The following is a 24789-nucleotide window of genomic DNA, read 5'->3' as shown; positions in this document are numbered from 1 at the left end:
AAGTCCTCTCCAGGAATAGTGTGTACAGTTCTCCTCCCCAGCTTAATGGAAGATGGATATGAATGGGAAGAGATATAATAAAAGGAAAATAAGAGAAAATGCACAGTTTTATGAGACAGGGCTAGTTGAATAAATCAAATTAGTCTAGGACTTGGTATATGCATTGGAAAAGATAACACCAGACTGGGGAACAAGCTACTTTAACATAAAGAACAACACGGGTGCAACTTATACGAATGGTATGAAAGGTAAAGCCTTTCATACCCAAGAGTTTCAGCTGACCATTTAGCAGCAAATTTCATAAACATCAGAGGGGTGAAGGTCTGGAGCAACCTCCCAAGAGGCATGGAGGGCGCCACTGCCTCGCAGGAGCTCCATGAGTCTCTGGAGGGAGGTGGGATGGCACACCTGAGCATTACATGGGGAACCCATAGGAACGTTATATGTCCCTATAGCTTCCAGTGGATAAGTCATTTGCTTATAGCTATCACCGATGCCATTCATTCCTATTAATCTACTAGTTGTTTTTAAATTAATAAATCACGGGCAAGTTAGGTCTGGTCGTACGTAACCCAGAGGTTTGTAGTGAAATGTGAGGTTGTCGTGTCTGTACTGAAATCTTTAGCTTTCGGCAAAAAAAAAGGGACATGGTGTCCCATGCAGAGGGGATGAATAGTACTCTGGGTTTGCTTGTCTCTCCCTGTCGACTGCAAAGGGTCTAGTGACAGCTCATGTCGACGAGTCCTTTGAAAGCAACGGCGTCTGCTGTTTCCTCTCTCCCAGCAGCACCCAGTCGGTAGGAGCGGTGAGCTTGGGGTGTGACGTGGGTTTTCTGCCCTTGCAGAGGCAGGGATTGAGCCCTACTAACAGGGAATTGGTGGGGCTTGTGTGTATTTGCAGTACAGTCGGACTTGGTATTTGTTTGTCCTATGGCTGGCGTAACGATAGGTGATCTCTTCCTCCATCTGCAGCACTTTGTGTATAATATCACTGTTAGAGTCCCTTTGGCCCTTCCAGGAGGGGAAATACCTCATTAGCTGTCCATGACCACTTAGAATACACATTTATTAAGGTACTGTTTGCTAATGTAAGGTGGTGAGAGGAAGCGTCGATTTTTTTAAATCCCACGTGAGTGAATCACTTTGAGAAATACCTCAGAGTCTTCAGGAATATTTGTGAGATTGCAAAATCGAAACATTTCCTGCAATCAGAAGGCACTCGGAAAGCATATGTTATATGTCAAAGCTGTATCATGGTCTTACACTGTAACTTTTGACTTCTTAACCCTCTTGAGCAAGAGATTCCCAGGCTATTAAATTGTCTTTATTGCACTGTCATGTATTTGTAGCATGTGTTCGGTAGTAAATACCTCACAACAGAACTGAAGAAAATCCAGTGCTGCCCTCAAAAAAATTCCAAGCAAACAAACAAACAAAACGCTTTTCTTTTTTCTTCAATCAAGACAAGAGCATGACCCTAGAGGAAGATACACCGGCTGAAGAATTCACGCTTTGTTTTGAGTCGTGGTATTGTGCCATAAGTGATAAAGTACATTTTTAAGTCACTGATAAATATGCTGACTACTTTTATTTAGGAACAGGCTGTTACATACGAGTGCTAAGAAATGATTATTGCACTTTCTAACTCGGGCGTTTGTCATAGGGGAAAATAAAAAAAAAAAACCCCAAACCAAACCAACCTATAATTTCACACAATTGTTGAACAAGGAAAGAAGCTTTTCACGTCATAGCAAGGAAATAGTTGCAGCATCTGGGTGATGTGATGATAAACTCCTGTGGAAGTCGGGACAGCGTGGGTTTTCACTCGCAGCGGTGTATCTGTTAGTATCATATAGAGCTATAAAATATCCTGAGTCCCTGTCCTTCTTTTTGAAACCATTCCAGAGCACTTCCTAGCACGCTGTGTCTTCAGCACTGGGATTTTCGTTATACGGTTAGAGGAGTGTTTATGCATCTGATCTGGAACCTTAATTGCTCTGTATAAATTAAAGCTGATGACATGCATTCGTTGAGAATCGGAGAGGAAGAAGGGGTGAGATGCTTATACCACCTCTCTGCCCTGAGGAACATCTGCCCAGGCTGCTGGAGCACAGCTTGGGGTGAGCAGCACCCTCCTGAGAGCTGTGTGCTGTACCCAAGCCTGGGCTGGGGTGGGACCCTCTGGGGAAGGGGCTGGTGGGTATGACATTTACCCTCTTCCAGTCATCAGGGATACCCCCCCATATCCAAGATTTTTCAAATATATATAGGTGGCCTTGCAACAGTGTTGGCCACTTCTCATACCAGCTTGGGATGGATTCCCTCCAGGCCCATAGATTTATGTGGATTGAGCTGTTGCAAGAAGCTGAAGACCAGCGCTTCCTCCGGCGCTGGTGGGTCAACACAATGTGGTGTAGCTACTTGATGACGCCTTTGGGGTGTGCTGCCTGCCTCCCAAAAACAGGCTGTTGGTTGCTGTGAGTGCTGTTAGCGCTGGGGTCAAGTAGGGTTTTGTGCGTTCAGAAGGTGTCGGCTTCTTTATGTGGGTCAGGACATGAAGCTTCGTGTTAGGAATGGGAAGCAGGATCAGGATATAGTGACTGCACTGTTTCCTTTTGACACTGGGTTATTGGGGTGAGACAGAAACTTTTTTCCCCTTTAAGATCTGCAGTCCTTAAGGAAAAAAAAATGAAAAAAAATTATATATACCAGCCCAACAGGATGTAAATAGCTGTTCCCCTGTTGCTGATTTCCATTGTTGCAAATTTAAGTCTCACCATGCCTCTACAGTCTGGTCGTGCGTGTGTTTCCTGAACAAGGCATGTGTTAAAATGGGATAAAGAGCATTCAGCGCTATCTGGCAAAGATAAAGTGCCTAGCGATGTGGTTTTGACAATCGTAGAATCGTAGAATGGTTAGAGTTGGAAGGGACCTTAAAGATCATTGAGTTCCAACCCCCTGCCCTGGGCAGGGACACCTCCCACCAGACCAGGTTGCTCAAAGCCCCATCCAGCCTGGCCTTGAACCCCTTCAGGGATGGGGCAGCCACAGCTTCTCTGGGCAACCTGTTCCAGTGTCTCACCACCCTCACAGCAAAGAATTTCTTCCTAGTATCTCATCTAAATCTCCCCTCTTTCAATTTAAAACCATTACCCCTCGTCCCTTCGCTCCATTCCCTGATCAAGAGTCCCTCTCCATCTCTCCTGTAGCTCCCTTCAGATATTGGAAGGCTGCTATGAGGTCTCCCCAGAGCCTCCTCTTCTCCAGGCTGAACAACCCCAGCTCTTTCTCAGCCTGTCTTCATAGGAGAGGTGCTCCAGCCCTCTGATCATCTTCATGACCCTCCACTGGACCCGTTCCAACAGGTCCGTGTCCTTCCTGTGTTGAGGACTCCACAGCTGGACACAGTACTCCAAGTGGGGTCTCATCAGAGCAGAGTAGAGCGGTGGAATCACCTCCCGTGACCTGCTGGCCACGCTGCTTTTGATGCAGACAATAAAGCGTGCTTTCTCTGTAGCCAACTGAACTCCACAGGAGTTGAGGTACCACGGTGGGAGTGGGACCTTCACGGCGCAGCAGCGGCAGCTCTTCATGAGGAGTGTCGATGGGGTCAGCCAGCAGGGATGCCAGGGGCTTGTGGTGGTTAAAAGGAGCAGAGCTGAGGTTCTAGCAACTAAGTTGTTTATTCCCCACGTCCACTTTCTATTTTTAATTGTAATTAGGCGTGTGTATTCTGTTTGTCTGTGAAATGAGGGTTTATAGTTATAAGAGTAAGAATTGCAAGTTTAGTCACACTTTTAAATACTTCAGGTAGACTTACAGTGTCTTCAAGAGGCTATTTAAAATATTATATATATAAAAATATATGTGTGTGTGCGTGGGGGGGAAAGGCGGTGGAAGGAGTTGCTTTGAAGGAGTTCACAGTACGTTTGGAGTGGGATTATGCATACCAGTGGTTTCCAGCCTTGCCCGGTATGCAGGCACCTACAGTATTTCTAAGGCAAATGTGGCACAGACCTCTGTCTAGCAAATGTAAGCCTGCTTTTCATTATTTACCTTTCATGGGCATGAAAATAGTCCAGGGACTCCCAGGGAGATGCAGAGCACAGGTTGAAAATCACCGGTGAGGAAGCACTTTAAATGATGACTTGGAATGAATGAGAAATTAAGCTTTTGCAGTAATAACCATGGAGACGTAATAACATCCCTCCGCTAAAATACAGGCAAAAAATAAGTTTCCAGTGCTCTGTCTGAGAGATGTGCATATTTATTCACTGCTTTTGAAATCCTGTTACCTCTCCTTAAGTTTTCACATAATGACCATGGTGAAAAGGTTTCCAGTTCTGTGGTATAGGGTGTGATTACTTATAGCCAGTTTGGGTCTAAAAAAGAACTTAAAACCAAAATGGATGGAGTAAGGCAGAAGTTTCAAAAGCGGCAGTATTGCCATCAAAGCTTCAGCAACATCATCTTTACATGGTCACTGATCTAGGCCAATGCAGATTTTCCACCATATGAGTTTTTTATTCTTGAAGCGTAAACCGTGTTTTACCTCGCTGGTGGAAAGCCAGATTTTGACATAAAGGCAATTAAATGGAAAAAGAAGAGCAGGCAATTTTGCACGCTTGAAGACAAGGTGTTACTAGGAGCGGGTATGACAGTGTTTGCTGTTTATGAGCATCCCCGCGTTCTGGGTAGGATTGCTTCCTCCTAAGAACATGAACTCAATCCTGAGGTTTCAGAAAACCAGTATGTTGCTGTGTCCCCGTGTCCTGCAGCATATGATGTGGCATCCTGTAGTCACATCATGCAGTTGTGGAACTCCTCCATGCAACTGTCAGCTCCAATGCGTGGAGAGGGCTACAAAGATGATGAGGGGCCTGGAGCATCTCTCTGATGAGGAAAGTCTGAGGGACTTGGGTCTTTTCAGTCTGGAGAAGAGAAGGCTGAGGGGGGATCTGATCAACGCCTATAAATACTTAAAGGGTGGGTGTCAGGAGGATGGGGCCGGCCTTTTTTCAGTGGTGCCCAGGGACAGGACAAGAGGGAACGGGCACAAACTTGAACATAAGAAGTTCCATCTAAACATGAGGAGGAACTTCTTTCCTGTGAGGGTGGCAGAGCCCTGGAAGAGGCTGCCCAGAGAGGTGGTGGAGTCTCCTTCTCTGGAGACATTCCAAACCCACCTGGACACATTCCTGTGCGACCTGCTCTGGGTGGACCTGCTTTGGCAGGGGGGTTGGACTAGATGATCTCCAGAGGTCCCTTCCAACCCCATATCATCCTGTGATTCTGTGAGAGAAGAGCAACACCCTAAAAACCACATTGGACTTACTGTTCAACCCACATCTTCTTTTCTGACGTGTGTTAGTAGCACATTACCTGGAAGAGATGCACACCGACAGAGCTTCTTCCTGTGAGGATAAACTGTATTGCCATTTATTGGGAAAGATCAGTAGAGTATAGCAGAAACTTTCCATAGACTGTTTTGAGATTTTTAATGGAAACTTATTTTGGCAAAGCTCTGAAAGCACTCAATAATTTTTGTTACGAGATCCGAGAGCTAAAACACAAAACGCTTGTATCGGAGGCTGGCTCATAAAAGCAAACCTGGTGACAGCAGAGACATCCCGTAGCTGTATAACATATTCAGATCACAAGCGAGATTTTCCCATGGGTTTTCTCAACTCCTGTACCAGAACCTTTTGGGAACCTGTAAGCTGAGTGAGGATGTAATGCATCTCCCAGCAGCTGGTTTCTGTCTCTTCTAAGCCCATCTTTCTCTTTTTTTTTCTTGTTACTGCTATTATTTTTAAGGCTGTGTTGTGTTCTGCTTAATAATGAGGAGCCCGCTTCAAGGCATTGCAGCCCAGTGCAAGTAAGCAAAGTCATTTTGGAGTCAGACAGGCTCTTGAAATATCCTAACGCTGCATTGACATCAACACCGTAATTTGGTATTTGGAGCAGACTTTGTGCTCTCGTTCCTTCAGAAAGTTCCTCCATGAAGGCATAGTAGATTTAGAAACTTTACTTTTCAGTGGCAGAACTTCCATCCTTGCTCGAACAGTACTGACCCACCTCAAAGAGGGGACTTTCAAAAGCAAGTTTTGGTGTCTACCTCCCATTGCACGCTGTATAATTTTTGTGCCAAACTCCTATTCCTACTATGGAAAACCTCCACTTAAATTTTATCATGCAGACCTTTATTTTTAGTTTTGGGAAGAGGATGGATTGTTCTGCTTTATTTTTCCGAGCCTGGCCATACAATCCAACGTAGCACCACAGTCTCACTTTCAGCCCTGCAAAATTTATTTCCTAGCCCATGGAAGAAGGAATAGCTTGATTTGTTCAAGATGGGTATTTCTTTCCGAGTTTGTTGGGTGGGTGGTGGGGGGGGTGAAGACGAGGGCAACACAAAGCTGCTAAAAAACACAAAGCTGCTCTGTTCTCCAGAGCTGGTAGCATTTCATCGCTTGCAGCGAGGTGATTTACTGGGCTCCCAAGAGCTGCTGCAGCCCCTCCGTGAAGCGATAGATAGCGACGGGAGACTGGCCAATGCATCAAAGGCAGCCAGACAGACCTACGGCTTTAAAAACTTGCTAGGTGTCGTTTTTCCCCCGATAAGGTGGCTCTGGTTTTAGTAAGGCTTATCAGAAGTTACTTAACAGAGGGAGCAGCTTCGCAATGGAGTGGGAGAGTTGGCAGAATGACGTGTGTATTTGCTCAGAAGGCGACTGTTTTGCAATTTTGGAAACTTTCGGGGATGCAGTGGCCAAAGCCAGATCCTTCCGAAGTTAATGTCATGTTCTGGAAAACTGAGTGTGATTTTTTTTTTTTTAAATTTTTTTTTTTTTTTTGGCAACTAAGGTTCATAAGTGCCTGTCTTGCATCATTATATTTTCTCTGATCTTTTTAGTATTCAGTAAAAGTCTTCGAAAGCTTAAAGATTTGAGCATGCAAATTCTTAGAGCGGTAGATCTCGAATCTGTACGTTGCTTGCCCTTAATCTCTTCACAGCTTGTTGCTCCACCAAGTCTTTCTTTCTTTGAATTTCTACCTAAGAAACGGGCCAGAGAAAAACGTGGCACCTCCGCACGGCGTACCAGAAATATGCCAGGAGGTGATTTCAATTCTCCTGCTAAAGAAACTTGTCACAACAAAAAAGGGAAGGCAAGGAAATGCCAGGGACACAAAGTGTAGTGGGTTTCTTAGGCAGATGAGGCATCCTAGCAGTGTTTTGAGTGGTGCGTGTACACAGTGTGTGCGCTTCCAGATGAGCAAGGACCATCCTCCTGCAACCCCACCGAGATCCCCCGCAGCAGAAATTCCAGGGCTGGAGTTGACGCTGGGGTGTTCCCAGCTCTGTTCCCCTCTGTTTTCTTCTAGAAAAAAACAAAAAACAAAAAACAAAAAAAACCCAAACCCCTCTCGCTTTGTGGAGGATGGGATTCAGAGCTGTTCTGCTTCTCCCAGGCACAGTGTTGGTGCACACAGGGGAAGGACGGGGGTGTAGCAGGGATTGCACATCCATTCTTACCCTCCCCTGGCCCACAGGCAGGCAATCGATGCTTTGCTGCCCAGGAACCCCAAGTCATAGAGTCATAGAATTGTCCAGGTTGGAAGGGACCTTTAAGATCATCTAGTCCAACCATCAACCCAACTCTGATCAAAACCATCACTAAACCATGTCTCTAAGCACTATGGCAACCCGGCTTTTAAATCCCTCCAGGGATGGGGCCTCAACCCCTTCCCTGGGCAGCCCAGTCCAAGGCTTAAGAACCCTTTTGGTGTAGAAATTTTTTCTAATCTCCAATCTGAACCTCCCCTGGCGCAACTTGAGGCCATTTCCTCTTGTCCCATCGCCTGGGACTTGGGAGAAGAGACCGACCCCCCCTGGCTACACCCTCCTTTCAGGGAGTTGGAGAGAGCGAGAAGGTCTCCCCTCAGCCTCCTTTTCTCCAGGCTGAACACCCCCAGCTCCCTCAGCCTCTCCTCACAAGACTTGTTCTCCAGACCCCTCACCAGCTCCGTTGCCCTTCTCTGGACCCGCTCCAGCCCCTCAATGTCTTTTTTGTGATGAGGGGCCCAAAACTGGACACAGCCCTCGAGGTGGGGCCTCCCCAGTGCCCAGTAGAGGGGGACCATCACCTCCCGAGCCCTGCTCACCACGCTGTACACACCAGCAAGTTTCCAAAATGCTGTAATATATTAAAAGACAAAAGTTGATTATTTCTAGTCAGAGAGCGGGAAAAAAAAAAAAGAACACCACCCAGCCGCCCCCCCCCCCAATCCCAGCGTGTTACAAAAAAACCTCCATCCGTCAGAATTCTTGAGCACAACCTTTTGCAGGAGAAACGTTGCGGGGACGGGGGAGCAGATGGGAACAGGAGGGAATGAGATCAGTTTTACAGTCAGGCTTTCATGTCTCTACATGAATTCTGCTGCACTAGTAAAAAGTTTCTTCCCCCCCCCCCCCCCCCGCCTTAAGACATCTTTGGCAAAGATAAGCGCAATCCAGCCAACTGCTACCGATAACATTTTTACTGTTCTGTGCTGTAGCTTAGGTTGTAGCTAAGTTACCAGCTTTCTGTATAAAAGGGGATGTTTATTCTCCCCTTCACCGAACTGATGGAGCACTTTCTTTCCGGCAACTTTTTCTGCAGGGCGTGGAATGCCTTAAAGCAGGTTTGTGGCATTTATGCAGGGGTGGGGTTTTTTCTAAATCCTTATCTGCATGTCGTCTTCTCAATTTTCATATTTGCACGTAGGGGGGTTTTGCGTTCGAGAAAGCTGCGTGGCGTTTGGCCTGCCTTGTTGCTTAGGGCAGGTCCACAACAAAGACAAAACCCGTACCGTCCCTCAAACCTTGGGGACAAAGGAGTTGCAGAATCAGAGGTAGCAGCGGCGTTCATCTCCGTAACGATTTTAAACGGCTCACAACTCGACAGCCACAAATTCTGAGTATATATGAAATATTAATTTGACCCCGAAAGACTAGAACAGGATGATTTGTCGGCTTTTGACAAATCTGCATTTTCATTCTTCTCAGGAAAGAAAATAATTTCATTTACCCGTGTGTTTCCCTTATTAGTGTTTTCAAAGACAAGAGATAAATAAAGCATCCTCAAAAGTCTGTCACAGTAACGGTTGCTGTACAGGTTTTTGTGCAGCCCATTGCATGTATGGCCCTCAAATACTTCACGCAGAAATGTTTCTTTTAAAGAACTGGAGGAAAAGAAGCAGAAGGAAGTGGAAAGGCTGTTTTGGCAAGGTCAGAGAGACATAAAACCTGTGCGTGGGCCATACTCTATAATCAATCAAAACAAAAGATAAACCCCATCATCTCATTTTCTGGGACCTGTGCGATTTGGCGTTGCGACGATACGAGTCTGAGAGCATTAGCGGGGGTTTATCCAGTATAACATTATATTTCTGGAGTTCAGATGGCAGGATTTCTGGGCTTGGTACCAAGCCGTGGAGCAGTTGCTTTGCTGGGGAGGGTGGAAGAGCGTGAGGAAGGCTGCCTGCCTTCCAGCCCGGGTCGCATGGCAGAGGTTAACCATGCAAATCAAGAGATGGAGAAGGAGCCTTTACAGAGTCTGAACAGCATGTAACGTACTGTAATCGTGCATTTCAAGTACCGTTTAAAAACGTTCAAACTTGTTTACATTTCTTCGCAGAACTAAACTCTGGCGTCGTATGTAGCTGAGGTTCCCTATTGCTAAATAAGACCGACTCTAAAAACAGTCCACTTGCTGTAACATGCAACATTTATAGTGCCAACGACTAAATTCAATGTTTTTTCTTCCCAGACTTTTGAAGATAAATTGGTCTCCATCTTCAAAACTTACCCAGGTGCTGTTAAATCACTTTGTGGCTTTTTAGCTGTGCTTTCAAAACCTAATTGTAGTTCTCCTCCTTCCAGAAAAAAAGGGCGGTAGAAAGTCTATTTACCTCATTTATTGAATTTCACACAGTTAAATTAAGTGAAATAAGAGCTTGATTCAGAGCCCATGGGTTTCAATAGCAGTCTTTCCATTGAGTTTTACTCAAGGCTTAAATAAAGATCAGAAGTTATCCAGACTTCATTTACATTTAATATGCTCTTCAGCTATTCCTTTTAAACTTAAATATTATTGGAGGCTTTTCAAACCCAGCAGCCTGTATTAACTTGCTTGCTTGTGAACATGTGCGAATATCCAAATTTCTGCTGGAAGCCCTAATGTAAGTGTTAACCGTAGCATCCATTCCCATGAAGCTAGAGACAAGCTTTTAAAGCTTTTTATCAGCTTTTACTTGTCTTTTGTAGTTAGTTGACAGGACGTTTGCTACGTTAGTACAGATAACTTAACAGTGCCTTTATTGTTTAAAGCAGCAAATATTATCTTAGTCCTTTTTGCATTTTTCGTTGTGTTTTAGCCTCCCTCTAGAAGACAATCTCATTCCTAAGGGATGAGATTGTCTCCCAGGGAATTTGGGTAATATAAATCCTTCTTTCTGTAGCTTTCCAACTTGAATCTGTATGAGGCTGGAACTCGCTGTACTCCCTTGCTATGGACCAGCTCTGGAGGAAGCATCGTGCAGCGATGCAGCTGTACGGGCCCAGAGGCTGGATGCAGCATCCTCTGTGATGAGCTCCACTCTGGGACAGCTACATATATATGTGTATGTGCATATATATATCTATTGGTTGGAAAAAAAAATAAGAATATGTTGCATTTGTGATAGCAAGCTTGTAGTCTTCTACTTGGAATCAGACGTTAAGTGGTTTCTCCTGCCCTTTTTGAGTCAGTGTGCGAGTGCTCACAGAGCATTTACACCTCAAAGGATTCAGAAGTACATGTATGAGCGCCATGGCTTACTTCAACAGAAGACTTGATTTAATATAAATGAAGAAAAACATGTGATTTCTTTTCATTGGAAGGCACAAATGAAAATATGCAATTGCAGTGCCTTAAGAAATCCCATGTGGTAAAATGTTCACAGCACAGTTTAATGCTTTTAAATCTCGTTTCTCAAATTAACTCATTTTGAAACAATTTTAAACAATTTAGTGCTGATGTAACTAGAAACTGGTCCCACATTTGCATGGGCACACATCTTCAGTTTCTTTTTATTGTGCTATAAAACCCTGCTGCTCCGTGGATGTTGCCAGAACAAACAACAATGAAGAATGCAACATATTCTTCTTATTTTTTTTTAACCAATAGAGATGTAATTTTTTTTTTTTTTTTTTAGATCGCAGAGCACAAGCTCATGTGTCTGTTGCCATCCGCTTGTTTTCCCAAGTATCCAGCTGCTGGTGAGGACATCTTGGGGAGCTTGACTTTCCAGCCATAGCTCTCAGTGGATAGCCTGCGAAACTCAAGGCAAAGTCATACTGTAGTAGCCATGGGCCATGTGGTGGGGGCATGGGCTGCAGCTGGGAGAAGGGTTGAAGAGCCTGGGTGGAGCATCCCAAGCCACCTTCGTGGTGCACGAGCAGCAGGCAGGAACCCCGCCAAAGGGGAGAGGAGGAGCCCTGACAAGTGGTCATGCTCGATGCTGCAGAGGAAGGCAAAAAACCCCCCGGGGAGCAGTGCCAATCGGCCCCGGGGGAAAATTCCTTCCTGACCCCAGCGCTGGCGATCGGCTGTTCCCTGAGCATGTGAGCAAGACCTGCCTCCTCGTCCCACAGGCTGGTCCTGCCTCCCAGGAGGTGCCCAAGCCCTCTTCTCCCTCACCCTGGAGCCATCTCAAGGGCTTCCGAGAGTGGCCAAAGGCCCCTACCTTGGGCGCAGCTTGGGAGCAGGAGCTGCGCCCCACAGCACCCGCTTTTCCAGGAGAGGGGAGCCCTCTAGTGCAGAGGCTGCCAGTCTCAGGCATGCCAGGGCACCACTGGCAATGAATGCTGGCTCCTGCCTCCCCTTCCTCAGCGTTTTCCTGCTGATGCACCCAGCAGCTGCATTTTTCTGTTGCATCAAGCCATGAGCTGGTCACCTCCTTAAGATCCTCAAGTCCTTTTCAGGGCGATTGCATCCCAACATCCCGTTTTCTGCCTTGTACGTGTTCTGCAGTCTTTGATGTAAGACCTTGGCTTTTGCTATATTTCAAATCAATGTTGTTCAGAGGGCTTATTTTCCTAAATTATACAAACCAGCCTGTGCAGGTCACCTGTACCTCTTTATTATTGGATGGGGCTGGATGGGGCTTTGAGCAACCTGCTCTAGTGGGAGGTGTCCCTGCCCAGGACAGGGGCCTTGGAACTCGATGATATTTAAGGTCCCTTCCAACACTAACCATTCTGTGATTCTATGAGTATTAAGAACCCCAGTGATGTTTGTGTCACCTGCAGGCATCCTCAGCAGTGATTTGATGTCTTCTTACAGACCACCGACAAAGCCATCAAAAGAAAATGGATCTAAAACTGGGTTATTTTTTAGTACCCTGCTAGAAGCATTCCCCCTCCAAACATTACAATCTGTTATTCACCTTCAGTAATTGACCTTTTCCCAAACTGTAGAAAATTGCAAGGTGACAATCCCCATTTCTTTGAAATTCTGCTGGTATTTACAGAAAATATCAGTATCCCTCCCACAGTTGCATCCTAAGAGGGGAAAGCTCAAACTCTGGGCTAGCCCACCATGTCATTTTACTTGCTCCAAATCTACACCGGCATCCACAAGAGGAGAATTTAATCCCCCATCCAGTTCGCATTGAAAAGCCAGGGGAAAGACTGATTTCAGCACATCCTGGTCTGGCCTTAATCTGGAGGATTAATGAAGATACATGCTGAATTAAATATTGGCAACAGAGAAGAAAAATAGAAATATTACTAAATGATATTGGGGAGGGAATGAAAAACCGCTAGGGAATTAGTAAGGCTGAATCCCTTGTTGTCAGAAATGCTCTGACTTTGGAGAGGTCTTAATTCAGGATCAAGTTGGTTCGTATATAATTATTTCTTCTTTCAGATGAAGGCGCTCACCAGCAATCAGGCCATCCAACTGTCACACTGCCTCCATCCCTTGCAATTCAGGATGTGACTTTTGCCATCGGAGGGCAGGTCTCCATTCCTAACTGGAGCAAGGGAAACTTAAAATTAGATTTAGCTGGAAAAGTTGCTTTCATCAAGTAAATAGAAATGAGACCATCTGGGAAAGCTTTCCCTTAAGGCATATTATTTTCCTCCACTATGGCGTTAGTTTTGGGACACTTTTGCAATTACAGTTTCCAGCTAAGTATTTTTAAGAGCTCTGCCATTGTTTTTTTTCCCGGCGTGTCTAAAAGTCGGAATTAATCTGAGGAACAGCATTACTCCAAACCATGCTGTTTGAGGAGGGACGGAGGACAACCACGTGAGGCTGTTTTTCACGATGTTTTAAATGATAGTATTTGAACATGTGCAAAAATTATTATCTTCTGCGGCAGCATTTCCAGTGCCCGAATGCTGCTTGCCAATGGGCTGAAACTGGAGTTTTTAGGCGGCGTACGCATTTGCAACCACTGTTCTCCAGGGGAAACATCTGCCCGCGTCTCAGCACTGTTTGTGCTCCTCACCTGTTTTCTAGCTTTTCCTTTCCTTTTCGTAGCTCCCCACAGCACATCGCAGCAGATTTGGTTTCCTTCTCGTGTCACGTGGACTTTCCTCCCTCTGGAAATTCTTACTCAGTATGTGAAACACACTCAACCCAGTAATACCCAAATTTCTCCGTCACGCCTCTCTCTGGTGGTGAGGAACTGGTTAATGTATGAAGCGTTTCTGTTTAAATGGTTAATCTCATGTGACACAGATGTCGCTTTCTTTTTCCAACCTCTGGCATCTCATAACCTGTTTTCTTTAGGGAAAGCGGTGCGTGGCTCTTTCTCTCAGAAATTAGGCTGGTCACGATGACAAACGTCTGCTCCAGTACTTCCTCATAAGCTTAAATGCCGTTATTTTGATCGTTTGACAGTACTAGCTGCACTGTTCTGGTTTCCACAGTAGGTTATGTGGATCTGTTCGATGGCTGTAAGGGAATGCTTTGAGGTCGGTTAAAAAGAATACCTGATATACAGCACCTGCCTTTATGGCTGATGTACAGATTTGTGCTTGAATGACACAAGGATCTTCATTTAATTTCCGAGGCCCCGTTAGGTGAAGGTCAGTGACAGCCCTCGTAAGGGGGAAACAGTTTTTCTCCCAGGGAGGAGCGTGGAGGCTCAAGATCCCTCACGTGTCGTGCAGGGCTGACCCGGGGGGTGGGGGGGGGGTGCGAGGGGCAGGGTTTGGGTTTTGGGGTGATGTGGTTGCCCATACAGACCCCTGTCGAGCAGTATTTCTTACAAAATGATTCCATTTCACTTGGAAGGGTTGTTTTTTTTTTCCCCACGCTCTGGTTGAGGCGAATTGGTTGTGGGCAGCACTGATGGTAGGACACCGAGTGCCATCATCTCCCCTGGTCTTCAGGGGACCGAGTGCCCTGGAAGGTACTGCTCTTCCATGAAATACCTGAAAAAAAAAATATCTAAAGTGAAATTACTGCCAGTAAGTGGGGAGAAAGGAATATTTATGAATGCGCTGGCAGATTGAGCAAATATCTCTTGTCTGCAAGTTTTGTGTTATTGTCAATAATGGCTGGAAAACATGCAGAAAAAGTATATACATTTATTATGCCAGGGCGTATAGAGTTATAAGTGATATATGAAGCGTGGAAATGGACTTGCGTGTCTCTGAAATTGCCTTTGAGAGTTATTATTTTGATGTGTCTGTCAGAGCTGCGGGGAGACTAACAGAGGCTAAGCATGAACAGAAACAGCTGATGATTTGGGGATTGGTGATAATTTGGTTTCAAAGCATTCTCCAGGGTTTTTCTCGAGTCTGGGACAAATATGCGTGACAGCGTTGGGACTTCAGTAATCAGATTTTCTGGGGAAAAGATGAAAACAGATTTCACTTGTATCAGGGCAATTGCTGCAGGGACCACTTTGTTTAATCCGAGTTTGTATGGATTTGGGAGAATGCAGTCGCTCAGCGTTACAGCTGGACGGATGCATTCTGTCTCCTTCCCGTCACTCGTGGAAAATGCCATTTAGGAAATGCTTTGGTTTCGCTCCACTTCTTTGGACTGCGCAAGAGAGGGAAAAAAAAAAAAAAAAAAAAAGCCAAAGAGCGGAGGGTTGCAGAGAGGGAACCCCTTTGCATCACCTATAAATACTCCTTTAAGGCCAAATTTGAGGCAGGGAAGGGGATCAAGCGTGTCTGGGGACGCAGAGAGGACTTTAGTACCCAGGGCAGCCAACCCTGCGCTTCATAAGCACTAGAATTCAGCAAGTTTGCATCTCTCAGTAGAGTGTGCCTCTTTCTCCAGCTCTTTGATCGCTGCCGTCTTATACAGACAGCACCTCACACTTTGGCTCGTTTCAGCAGTATTCTGCCCTTTTTTTTTTTCTTTTTTTAGGCCGTCTGTTGAGGTAATACTGTAACCGATTCAAGATCAACACGTCTCTGGCATTTCGGAAGCGCAGCGTGTGGGCTAAGAGCAGCATCCCATGGAAATCAAATGCTGTGCAGTGCTATCCCATGCTGATGCTGATGCTGCCCTGTGGGCTGTTTGGGTTGCCTCCGCCTCGCAGGGGTGATGGCAGGGGCTGTGGGGGTCCGGGGGGGTGGCCCTGGGCTGGGGCAGGAAAGCCCCACGCTCCCAGCAGGCAGCTCCGCTCTCAGCATTGCTCCTGGGATGCCCTCCCTGCGTCAAAACTTTTCCAGACTGGCTGTGTTTTTATTGTATTAACATCACAGATGAGAGCAAAGCTTTCGTCTTTTAGGGGTCAGCCCGTGACCTGAAGTTCAGTTCTGGAGCTCAGCTTTTCTGCTGGTCAGGGACGTTCTCACCCTGCATTTTCATCAGGAAACTTCTCTGTTTATTTTTACTCTCTTTTATAGCTAAAATGTGCTGCAAACGTGTAAGTGTCCACATGGGACATATATGATGTGGCCATAAATGGCCTCAAGTTGCACCAGGGGAGGTTCAGATTGGATTTTAGGAAAAATGTTTCCATGGAAAGGGTTCTTAAGCCTTGGAATGGGCTGCCCAGGGAAGGGGTTGAGGCCCCATCCCTGGAGGGATTTAAAAGCCGGGTTGCCATAGTGCTTAGAGACATGGTTTAGTGATGGTTTTTATCAGAGTTAGGTTGATGGTTGGACTCGATGACCTTAAAGGTCCCTTCCAACCCAGACAATTCTATCATTCTATGATTCTATGATGTGGTGCTTACTATCATAGCCCCCAGCAGTACCACCAAAGTATCCGTACCCACCACACACTCCTAAACCTGGATAGTGTTGGCTTTCCTACTCATTGAAACAGAAGTATATAATGAATATATGTGGCATCTAACTCTGTCCTTCAGACAGAGGAGGGGAAATAGGTCAAGCTCAACAGAGGTTAATTCACAATATAGTCCATCCACTCAAGCATGCACGTCCCACTTAAAACTCTGCGGAGCGCAGCGAGCACCACATTGTCTGTGCTTTTGCCTCTGGCCAGAATGGCATTCACACTGTGGTATTATAGACAGATAATTATAGCATGTATCTTTTCAGAACCCTGTTTTCATAAACAAAGAAATTGCAGGAATGGTATTATTCATCAAATGCAAGCAGGCCATTTTCTTTGCTTTCCAAATGTTCTAGTTGGAAAATTATTCAGCACCTTTGCCTGAGTTCAGCAATACTGCTGCCGGGTTTTAGCTTGTTTTGCTTGATTTGGGTTTTATTTGCTCAGCAGACACTGCTTATGACCCAGGTTCTCATTTGGTAAATGCTGCTGTGATGATGGATACACTTAGATCTCTTTGCAGCAAACAAGAATTTAGCCTTATGTTTCTTTGAGCAAACAAAAAAATTGTGCATGAGAGGGAAAGCTGCTGAAGGGTGGTCTGACTGATGCTAGCCATTCACTGTTGAGATCTCAACAGAAGCAACCCATTTTCTTTGGCTCTCCAGATCTTAACTAACATCTCATTGACATCTTCTGTTTCCTGCCTAGAGGATATAATGAGCCTGATGGAGGGGACAAGTGTTTTTGCACGTATATTGCTTAAGATACCTTTGGTAGAGAGCCATCAAAGTGCTCTATACTCACAGAACAGGGGAAGAAAGTAGGTCCTGAAAGACCAACCTGAAGCCTCCTCAGAGCTTGTTCTGTCTGGGTTTCCCTCTGCAGCTTCACAAGCTGGCAAGCTCCTTCTCTTGACTATTTGCCCCTGCCTCCTCGCTGCTTTCCTCCTCAGAGCTAGTGGAGAGGTTCATGGGGCACCGTGGCGAGCCAAATAAATCAGTGAGCTTTCCTGAGCTAAAAATACCCTCTGTCCATTTTATTTATTTATTGTTCTGCGTTATTTGTAGCTTGGATCGACTCTTTGGCATGGTTCACTGAGCAGCCCCATGGGAGAGCGAGAGGGAGAAGCGCAAGAGTAACCATGCCCTCCGTCTGCTGCATCAGCCTTGACCCATTAAGCAGTGAAAAAGTCTGTGTTTCTCAAGACGGCTGAGCTGAGTTCAGAGTTCCAACATTTGTCTGATCCAAAGGGAAGCACATTCAGATGTGTGTAGTTTCTCCTAGGGTTTGTGTCCGTGAGCCGGACTCTTTGTTGTACGATCCCACTGGTGCCAAGCCGCGTAGGGTCGATCACGGGCACGGGTGGCCAGGAGGATGCTGCCAGAGAAGGCTCCTTCTTCCACCCTTCCTTCGCTTCAGACATAGCATAAGCAGTGCAGCTTTTGCGTAGGGCCTGTCTTGGGTACCAGGGGCAGGTCTTTGTCGTTAACACCAGAGATGCAGCCAGAGCATCAGGCCACTTGTGGTCCCTGAAGACCATGACAGGCTGACTTACATGTCCTCATTTCTGTGAGCAGTCTGAACTGCACCTGCTCCTCCATTGTATTTGAGTGCATTTCACAATCACACCTTTTTAGAGATCAGATCTGACATGCCTCAACTGAGCATCCGAGCTGAGGTTTTGAACCGCCTGGGAATCTTTTATTACTGGGCTTTTCCCCGGTTGGAGGATAATATTTCTTAAAACTCAAGACGACCTCTGAAGGACTCCGACTTTTCCAATGAATTCAAAGCCTCTTCACCCCCCTCCCCAACAACAACCCATTTTACAAGGCAGACCAGTGTATGACAATATTTCTAACTTTCTGCCTTCAAAATGTGACCACTCCACAGAATAAGGCCCCTCCTTTGACTCTGGCTGATAATTTGTGTTTCTCGTACTAGAGGCAGAAGGCGGCAAATGCAGATTTTAAGCATGAACACACTGGAACAGTTAAGTCCGAAACTGGAACAGAAAATCCTGCTTAGAAATTTCTCATCTGTTCAAAGCAAATATAAAAAGGGTCAAATTCTACACTTGAGGCTCCTGTAGTTACAAGCAGCTTAGATGGTGTAATCACAGCCCCTGTTAAACTGTCCCCATTTACTAGCAGTTGTCACTCTGATCCCAAACACCATAATGTTTATCTAGATGTATAATGAGAAATAACTGAGGAATTTGAGTGAATAGCCTTGCTTTAAACATGGAGAAAGGGCATTTAATCTGTTATCACTGCAGCTCCTTAATGGTGATGACTGTACTGAGAAGTAACATATGTTCAGTGGATGGTTTTGACGATTGATAACTGTGTTTTTATCACTGCTTATTAAGTTATTTTTCCTACTAATAAAACATCAGTTGTTGGGTAAATCTTCAACAGGTGTTGTCTAGCTCCAAAACTTATTTCCAGCTTTGTCAAGAGTCTTGGTTATTTGCTTTACAGCACCCCACACAATGGTGTTCCAGTTCGGGACTGGGGCTTCTAGGAATTATGGCTCTACAAAAGGATCATTTAACTTATTGTTTGCTGCAAGTTAAAAGAATGCAATTCTTTCAGTGTGTAATGGAAAGCCATGAGGTCAGGCTGGGGTTGCATTATAGCGACGATGAGGTAACGGCCTCCTTTTTCTCCCACTGAAGAACAAAGTTGGACTGATGCTTTCCACCTGGAAGGTGTTGTGAAGTTTCTTACCATGTTGCCCTCTGTATTGTTCTCCTTTCATCTGTATTAGCGTTAACTCAGAGGTGTTTTAATTTTAACTATGAAAGGATAGCCCAGGGAATGACTGGATGAGTACAGAGTATCTGAGGCTTGTGTTTGGTGGTTTTTTCTTTAAAGCAATTTGTGTTTTGCTCTTCCACTGCAATCCAATGTAGAGGTGAAAACTTTTGTCAGTTCCTCTAAGCTTGGTAAAGCAGAGTAATAGAATTTCAGGTGGGGACTAATTTTTCCATCATGCAGTCATGAATGTTTGTAATCTCAGTGGTGCTCTGTGTGGCACTGCTTCACAGAGTCACAGAATGATACGGGGTTGGAAGGGACCTCTGGAGATCACCTAGTCCAACCCCCCTGCCAAAGCAGGTCCACCCAGAGCAGGTTGCACAGGAACGTGTCCAGGTGGGTTTGGAATGTCTCCAGAGAAGGAGACTCCACCACCTCTCTGGGCAGCCTCTTCCAGGGCTCTGCCACCCTCGAAGTAGAGAAGTTCCTCCTCGTGTTTAGATGGAACTTCTTACATTCAAGTTTGTGCCCATTTCCTCTTGTCCTGTCACTGGCACTTCCTTCCCCACCAGCAAAGCTGGCTTAGGTGGATTTGCGTGCCAAAGCTGAATATGCCAGGGAATCTCCTGTATCTGTCATACTCCCAATATGTCAGAGTGGCAAGAGATGTGTGAGTCCTGGAAGACTTGTAGCTTGAGAGGTCCTGCAGGAAACACCCCCCCGCTCCCTCCAACTGAGCTTACAAGGAGATCCACCGCCCCCTCAGGGAAATCAATCGCCTTTGGTGATACCTGGCAGCATACCGCTTTCGATAGTGTTTGATGGCACTGTATTAATGCCCACTCCTCGGGAACTGAGTTACATTTGTGATACAGAAAACTTAGTGCTACTTATGTACAAAAGTCTCAACTTGAAGTTTTTTATCTAACAGAAAGTGATGGAGGGTTATTCCAGCTCTTAATTCGGGTACAGCTCTGTGCCTGGGCAACGTCGCATGCTCCCTACGCTATTGCCATTAGGGTCAGGCAAGATAACAGTCTTGTTTCTTACGAATCTGTGCTGATGCTTCACTCACTGCGGTGCTTGTAAAGATAGGTGGGCAACAAGTTGTCTACCCTGTACTTATTCTTGCTTTCCTTCATGGAGCTTTCTTCTTTCCTCCACAGTTTGTCAAGGGACGAATAACAAGCTGACCCAGCTGGGACACGTGGAAGACCATTTCACCAGCCTGCAGAGGATGTACAACAACTGCGAGGTGGTACTCAGCAACCTAGAGATTACATACGTGGAGCACAATCGCGACCTCTCTTTCCTGAAGGTTAGTGTTCTTGGCCAACGTGGCCTTCCCTGCTAAAGGAATCTTACTGTGTTTTTTAAGTGCGGAGGATCAGCTACCTATAAAATTCTGTGGTGATCCAAAACCATAGCTAGCTAGTATCAGAGAAATTGCAGATCACACTCTCAGCTTACCTGTAGGCTGCAGGATACGCTCAACCCTACTATACTAAATCAGATACTGTGAGAAATAGCTTTTCAAGCACCTGCCAACTGCACACCCATGCTGTTGAGTTTCTTCTTATTTATAAATATTATTATTGCCTCACTCCTCAGAAGGCTTTGTGGTGGTGTTGGGCAAAGCAGAGCGCCAAGTGAGTGGCCAGTGATGGCAGATTCTGAAGTGTGGAGGCCCTTACCCTGACCTCCAAGCTGTGACCCGTTCCCCTGCTGTGGTGGTGAGTGCCTCTCCAGCCTGTGCAATAACTTCCCTCGTGGACGCTTCTTCAAGATAATCCTCTGCAGTTGACACATGGGCTACTCCCATCTTAACGTTTGTTTTGGGCACAAGCACAGGAACGACCATGGCAAGCTGAGAGGGGAACAGACGGGATGGATGTTAAAACGCAGCCGTGGCATGGGCAGGAGCACTGTCTGCCATAGAATCATAGAATTGTCTAGGTTGGAAGGGACCTTTAAGGTCATCTAGTCCAACCATCAACCTAACTGATAAAAACCATCACTAAACCATGTCTCTAAGCACTGTGTCAACCCATCTTCTAAACACCTCCAGGGATGGGGCCTCAACCACTTCCCTGGGCAGCCCATTCCAAGGCTTAAGAACCCTTTCTGTGAGAACATGTTTCCTAATCTCCAATCTGAACCTCCCCTGGTGCAACTTGAGGCCGTTTCCTCTTGTCCCATCGCCTGGGACTTGGGAGAAGAGACCGACCCCCCCTGGCTACACCCTCCTTTCAGGGAGTTGGAGAGAGCGAGAAGGTCTCCCCTCAGCCTCCTTTTCTCCAGGCTGAACACCCCCAGCTCCCTCAGCCTCTCCTCACAAGACTTGTTCTCCAGACCCCTCACCAGCTCCGTTGCCCTTCTCTGGACCCGCTCCAGCCCCTCAATGTCTTTTTTGTGGTGAGGGGCCCAAAACTGGACACAGCCCTCGAGGTGGGGCCTCCCCAGTGCCCAGTACAGGGGGATGATCACCTCCTGAGTCCTACTCACCACGCTGTTCCTGACACAGGCCATGAGGACCTCCAGTTTCTACCTCCAGCAGAGACTGGACAAGGGGTACAGCTCTGCTCCCCCGCTGCCAGGCTGCCACCAGTAGCAATAGCATTGCACCTGAGGTTATATTTATTTTTTTTTAAAGGTGTTTTAAATGCATTGCTTTTCACATGCCTAGTTATCAGATTAGGAGGTTTTCAAAGAAAGAGGCAAGAGAGGAAGCAGATTTTTTTGACATGATACGTGTATGTCTTGTACCAAGAGCTCTTGTATAGTAGCTTTGAATAAGCAGATCAGTCCTCTGGGTTGAGAGGAGTAATCTGTTTGTGTAAGCTTTTCTTCCCAGGGAGCAAAGAAAGATAAAAACACATTTCATTATAGTAACAAGCAAGAACATCAGAAAAGAGATGTCTCAGATGTATAGGTTAAAAGTATGATGGTGTTGCCATTTTTCTTTCCCAAGCACAGGTTGACGGTGGAGCTCAGTGTCCCCAGGAACATTACAGGTCTCTCAAAAACTCATTGGTTGGCTTCAAAGAATAGGAAAATATCCTAAGTGGTAGCATGAAGGCTTTTCATTTATGGTGGTTTTTGTAGGAAATAGATAGAAATGCACACATTTCACAGTACAAGGCAGGAATTAACCTACATCCACGGACAGCGCCTCACTTGTCTTTTTGTCCCGTAACTGTTTATTACTTAAGAGGGAGGTTACCTGATCTTCCCCTCTGCTGAGCATTGGAGGATCCTCAAGGGAAGAAGCACAAAAGAGGGAGTGTAAAAGCCTCAATCAGAGGGCATCTCTGCTGCCAGTGGTTGGAGGCTGGGCAAGTATTCAGGAGAAGCATCATACTTGGTCACCATATCATAAATGCTTGCCCTGTTCTCCTGCATCCCCTGGGCAGCCTCACTTGGCCCTGCTTGGGGACAGAACAGGGGTAAGCTGGACCTTTGGAATGACCCCCTGGTGGCTGATCTAAGGGTCAGTTTATACCTGCTTAGACAGCAAAGTTTTCCACATAGTCCTTTCTTGTTCTCAGATTTATTTATTTTTTAATGAGATTAAGTGGTTTATTGTTCCTTAAAATTGAAAGATGGTGGATTGGAGGGGTGGAAGGAGGAAAGCAGCTCTGTCAAGAATAGAAGCAAGCTATGGATCAAGCACCTTGTTTCTTCTGTTGTTCTCTCAGACGATACAGGAGGTTGCAGGCTACGTGCTCATCGCGCTTAACATGGTGGATGTCATCCCCCTCGAAAACCTCCAGATCATCCGAGGCAATGTGTTGTATGACAACTCTTACGCCCTGGCAGTTTTATCCAATTACCACATGAATAAAACCCAGGGACTCCAGCAGCTGCCAATGAAACGGCTATCAGGTGAGACCGGGGCAAGAGGTGGAGGCACCTGTAGTGCAAACTTCAACTGTTAGGTCATTGGTATCAAGATCTGATTGAAGATCTCCTCTCAAAGTCATGTGCCATCAAATCCTGCTTTAAAAACACGGATCTAAATGTGGTTTGCCAGTTTCCTAATTGCTCTCCTACTAGCCAACCTTCTCAAAAGATGAAGAAAGTTCATCATTTCCTATTGCAGAAAAATCCAGAAAATCCAATGCCTCAACAGGGTGGTGAGATTTATTTGTGTCCTCCAAAATGGCAAGGAAGTATCCACTCATTATTTTGCATTATTTGATTCCAGCACATACATGTCAGTATTTTCTGTCGAATTCCAGTGGGACCTGCTGGTATGTGAGTGAGGGTCTTACACAGTCTCTGGCTGGTGGTCTGTGCCTGTGCACACAGCAGTGTCGTCTCTGATGAGTGCAGTGGCCTCTGGAGGTGGCACCAGGCAGAAAGCCACATGTAGTGGCATCTTAGTGGCATCCAACAGCAGCCGACCCTCCAGAGCCCGTCAGTCTCAGCATGGTGTTAGTTGCACCATCAGGAGTGCTGGTGCCGTGCAGATTGTCCTTTTCTGTCCCCATAGTGTGACTGAAGTGAAGAAATAGGTGTTTTATTTCCCTTTCTTTAGATCAGAGACAGAAGACGGGCAGCTTGCTTCACTTACCAATTTTTTTTCCTTCCATGGCAGAAATTCTTAATGGAGGTGTTAAAATCAGCAACAACCCCAAACTGTGCAACATGGACACTGTTCTCTGGAATGACATCATTGACACGAGCAAACAGCCTCTCAAAGTGCTTGAATTTGCAAGCAACCTGTCTTCTTGTGAGTATTAACTTACCAAAATTGCGCCCCCCCATTTCAAGAGAAAATAAACATCTCATCTTTCGTGCGGTGGGTTTTAGGTCCACCATTTTCTGCATGCAGGGCCACCAAGCCCTGTTCCAAGGGAAGTCCTTTCATTTCTTCACCACCGGCCTAAGATGTAATTTTTCATGGTGGTTAGGTCTTTAACTCATAGCTCAGCCAAGTTCTTGGGAAAGCTTCTCTTGATTTCAGACGGTACCCTACACATGTGTTCTTCAAAGACAGCTCAGAATAACATGTACTCATTTGCTTTCCAGCAATCTTCTGTTTACAGTGTAAGGCTCTGGTGTAGAAGAGCCGTTATGGGCACCTTCATGGAGTTACTGTGGGACTTGAAGCATTTTCAGCTGGAAGGCCCAAGCTGAGTGCCGTAAAACTCTGGTTGTTTTGGGCTGCACAGATTACCGTTGCAAAATTAATGATAAACAGGCGGATAAATGTGATGCTTTAGATCAGCAGGGAGATGAGCGTATACGCAAAACTTTGTGTAGGATATGCGTAGAGGGGGCTCAAGCTAATCCTTCAGCCTTACGAGTCCCTTGTAAAATCCCCAGTCATTGCATGGAAAGGAGAGTTTATTTTCATTTCTGAGCATTTCATTTCTGGCGCCAAAAATTGGCAGAAAAACATATTTTCTTTATCTTCTCCCAGTTGCGTAATTGCTTGAGAGCTAATAGCCAACTTCTGTGTTGACATATTTTTTCTGCAGAGCCCTAGTGTAATCAAGGAGTTGCGAACTGTACAAGTCAGCACAGGAGCCTGGCTCTAAACACCACAGAAACGTTAACCTTTAACTTTTCAACTTAAAAAAAAAAAAGAGTTCTTTGGTCCCGCACCAAATCAATCAACCCTTGGACAAGTATTGGCATTTGTTCAGCTTTTTGATGGGGAGTGGGGAGGAGGGAGAATCATGTGCTGTTAGCAGGAAGAATCACTCTAGTAGGAAATGC

At 45.8% G+C, this 24789-nt stretch overlaps 1 protein-coding gene across 2 annotated transcripts in view; it reads left to right on the top strand.

Annotated features, from left to right (window-relative positions):
- The first annotated feature begins 20230 nt into the window (after positions 1-20230).
- Positions 20231-24789, top strand: part of EGFR (epidermal growth factor receptor) — a 49367-nt gene continuing 44808 nt past the window's right edge. The window contains exons 1-3 of one of the 2 annotated variants that reach the window (XM_074146502.1): positions 20231-20380; positions 22761-22947; positions 23663-23797. In XM_074146502.1, the coding sequence (XP_074002603.1) occupies positions 20300-20380; positions 22761-22947; positions 23663-23797 (403 nt within the window). In that variant the 5' untranslated portion in view covers positions 20231-20299. The remainder of the gene's footprint in view (positions 20381-22760; positions 22948-23662; positions 23798-24789) is intronic. The other variant, XM_074146503.1, reaches the window with a different exon arrangement.

The sequence above is a fragment of the Numenius arquata genome, chromosome 4, assembly GCF_964106895.1.
Source record: "Numenius arquata chromosome 4, bNumArq3.hap1.1, whole genome shotgun sequence".
Taxonomy (NCBI): Eukaryota; Metazoa; Chordata; class Aves; order Charadriiformes; family Scolopacidae; genus Numenius; species Numenius arquata.
This window is presented reverse-complemented; position numbering and strand designations above follow the sequence as displayed.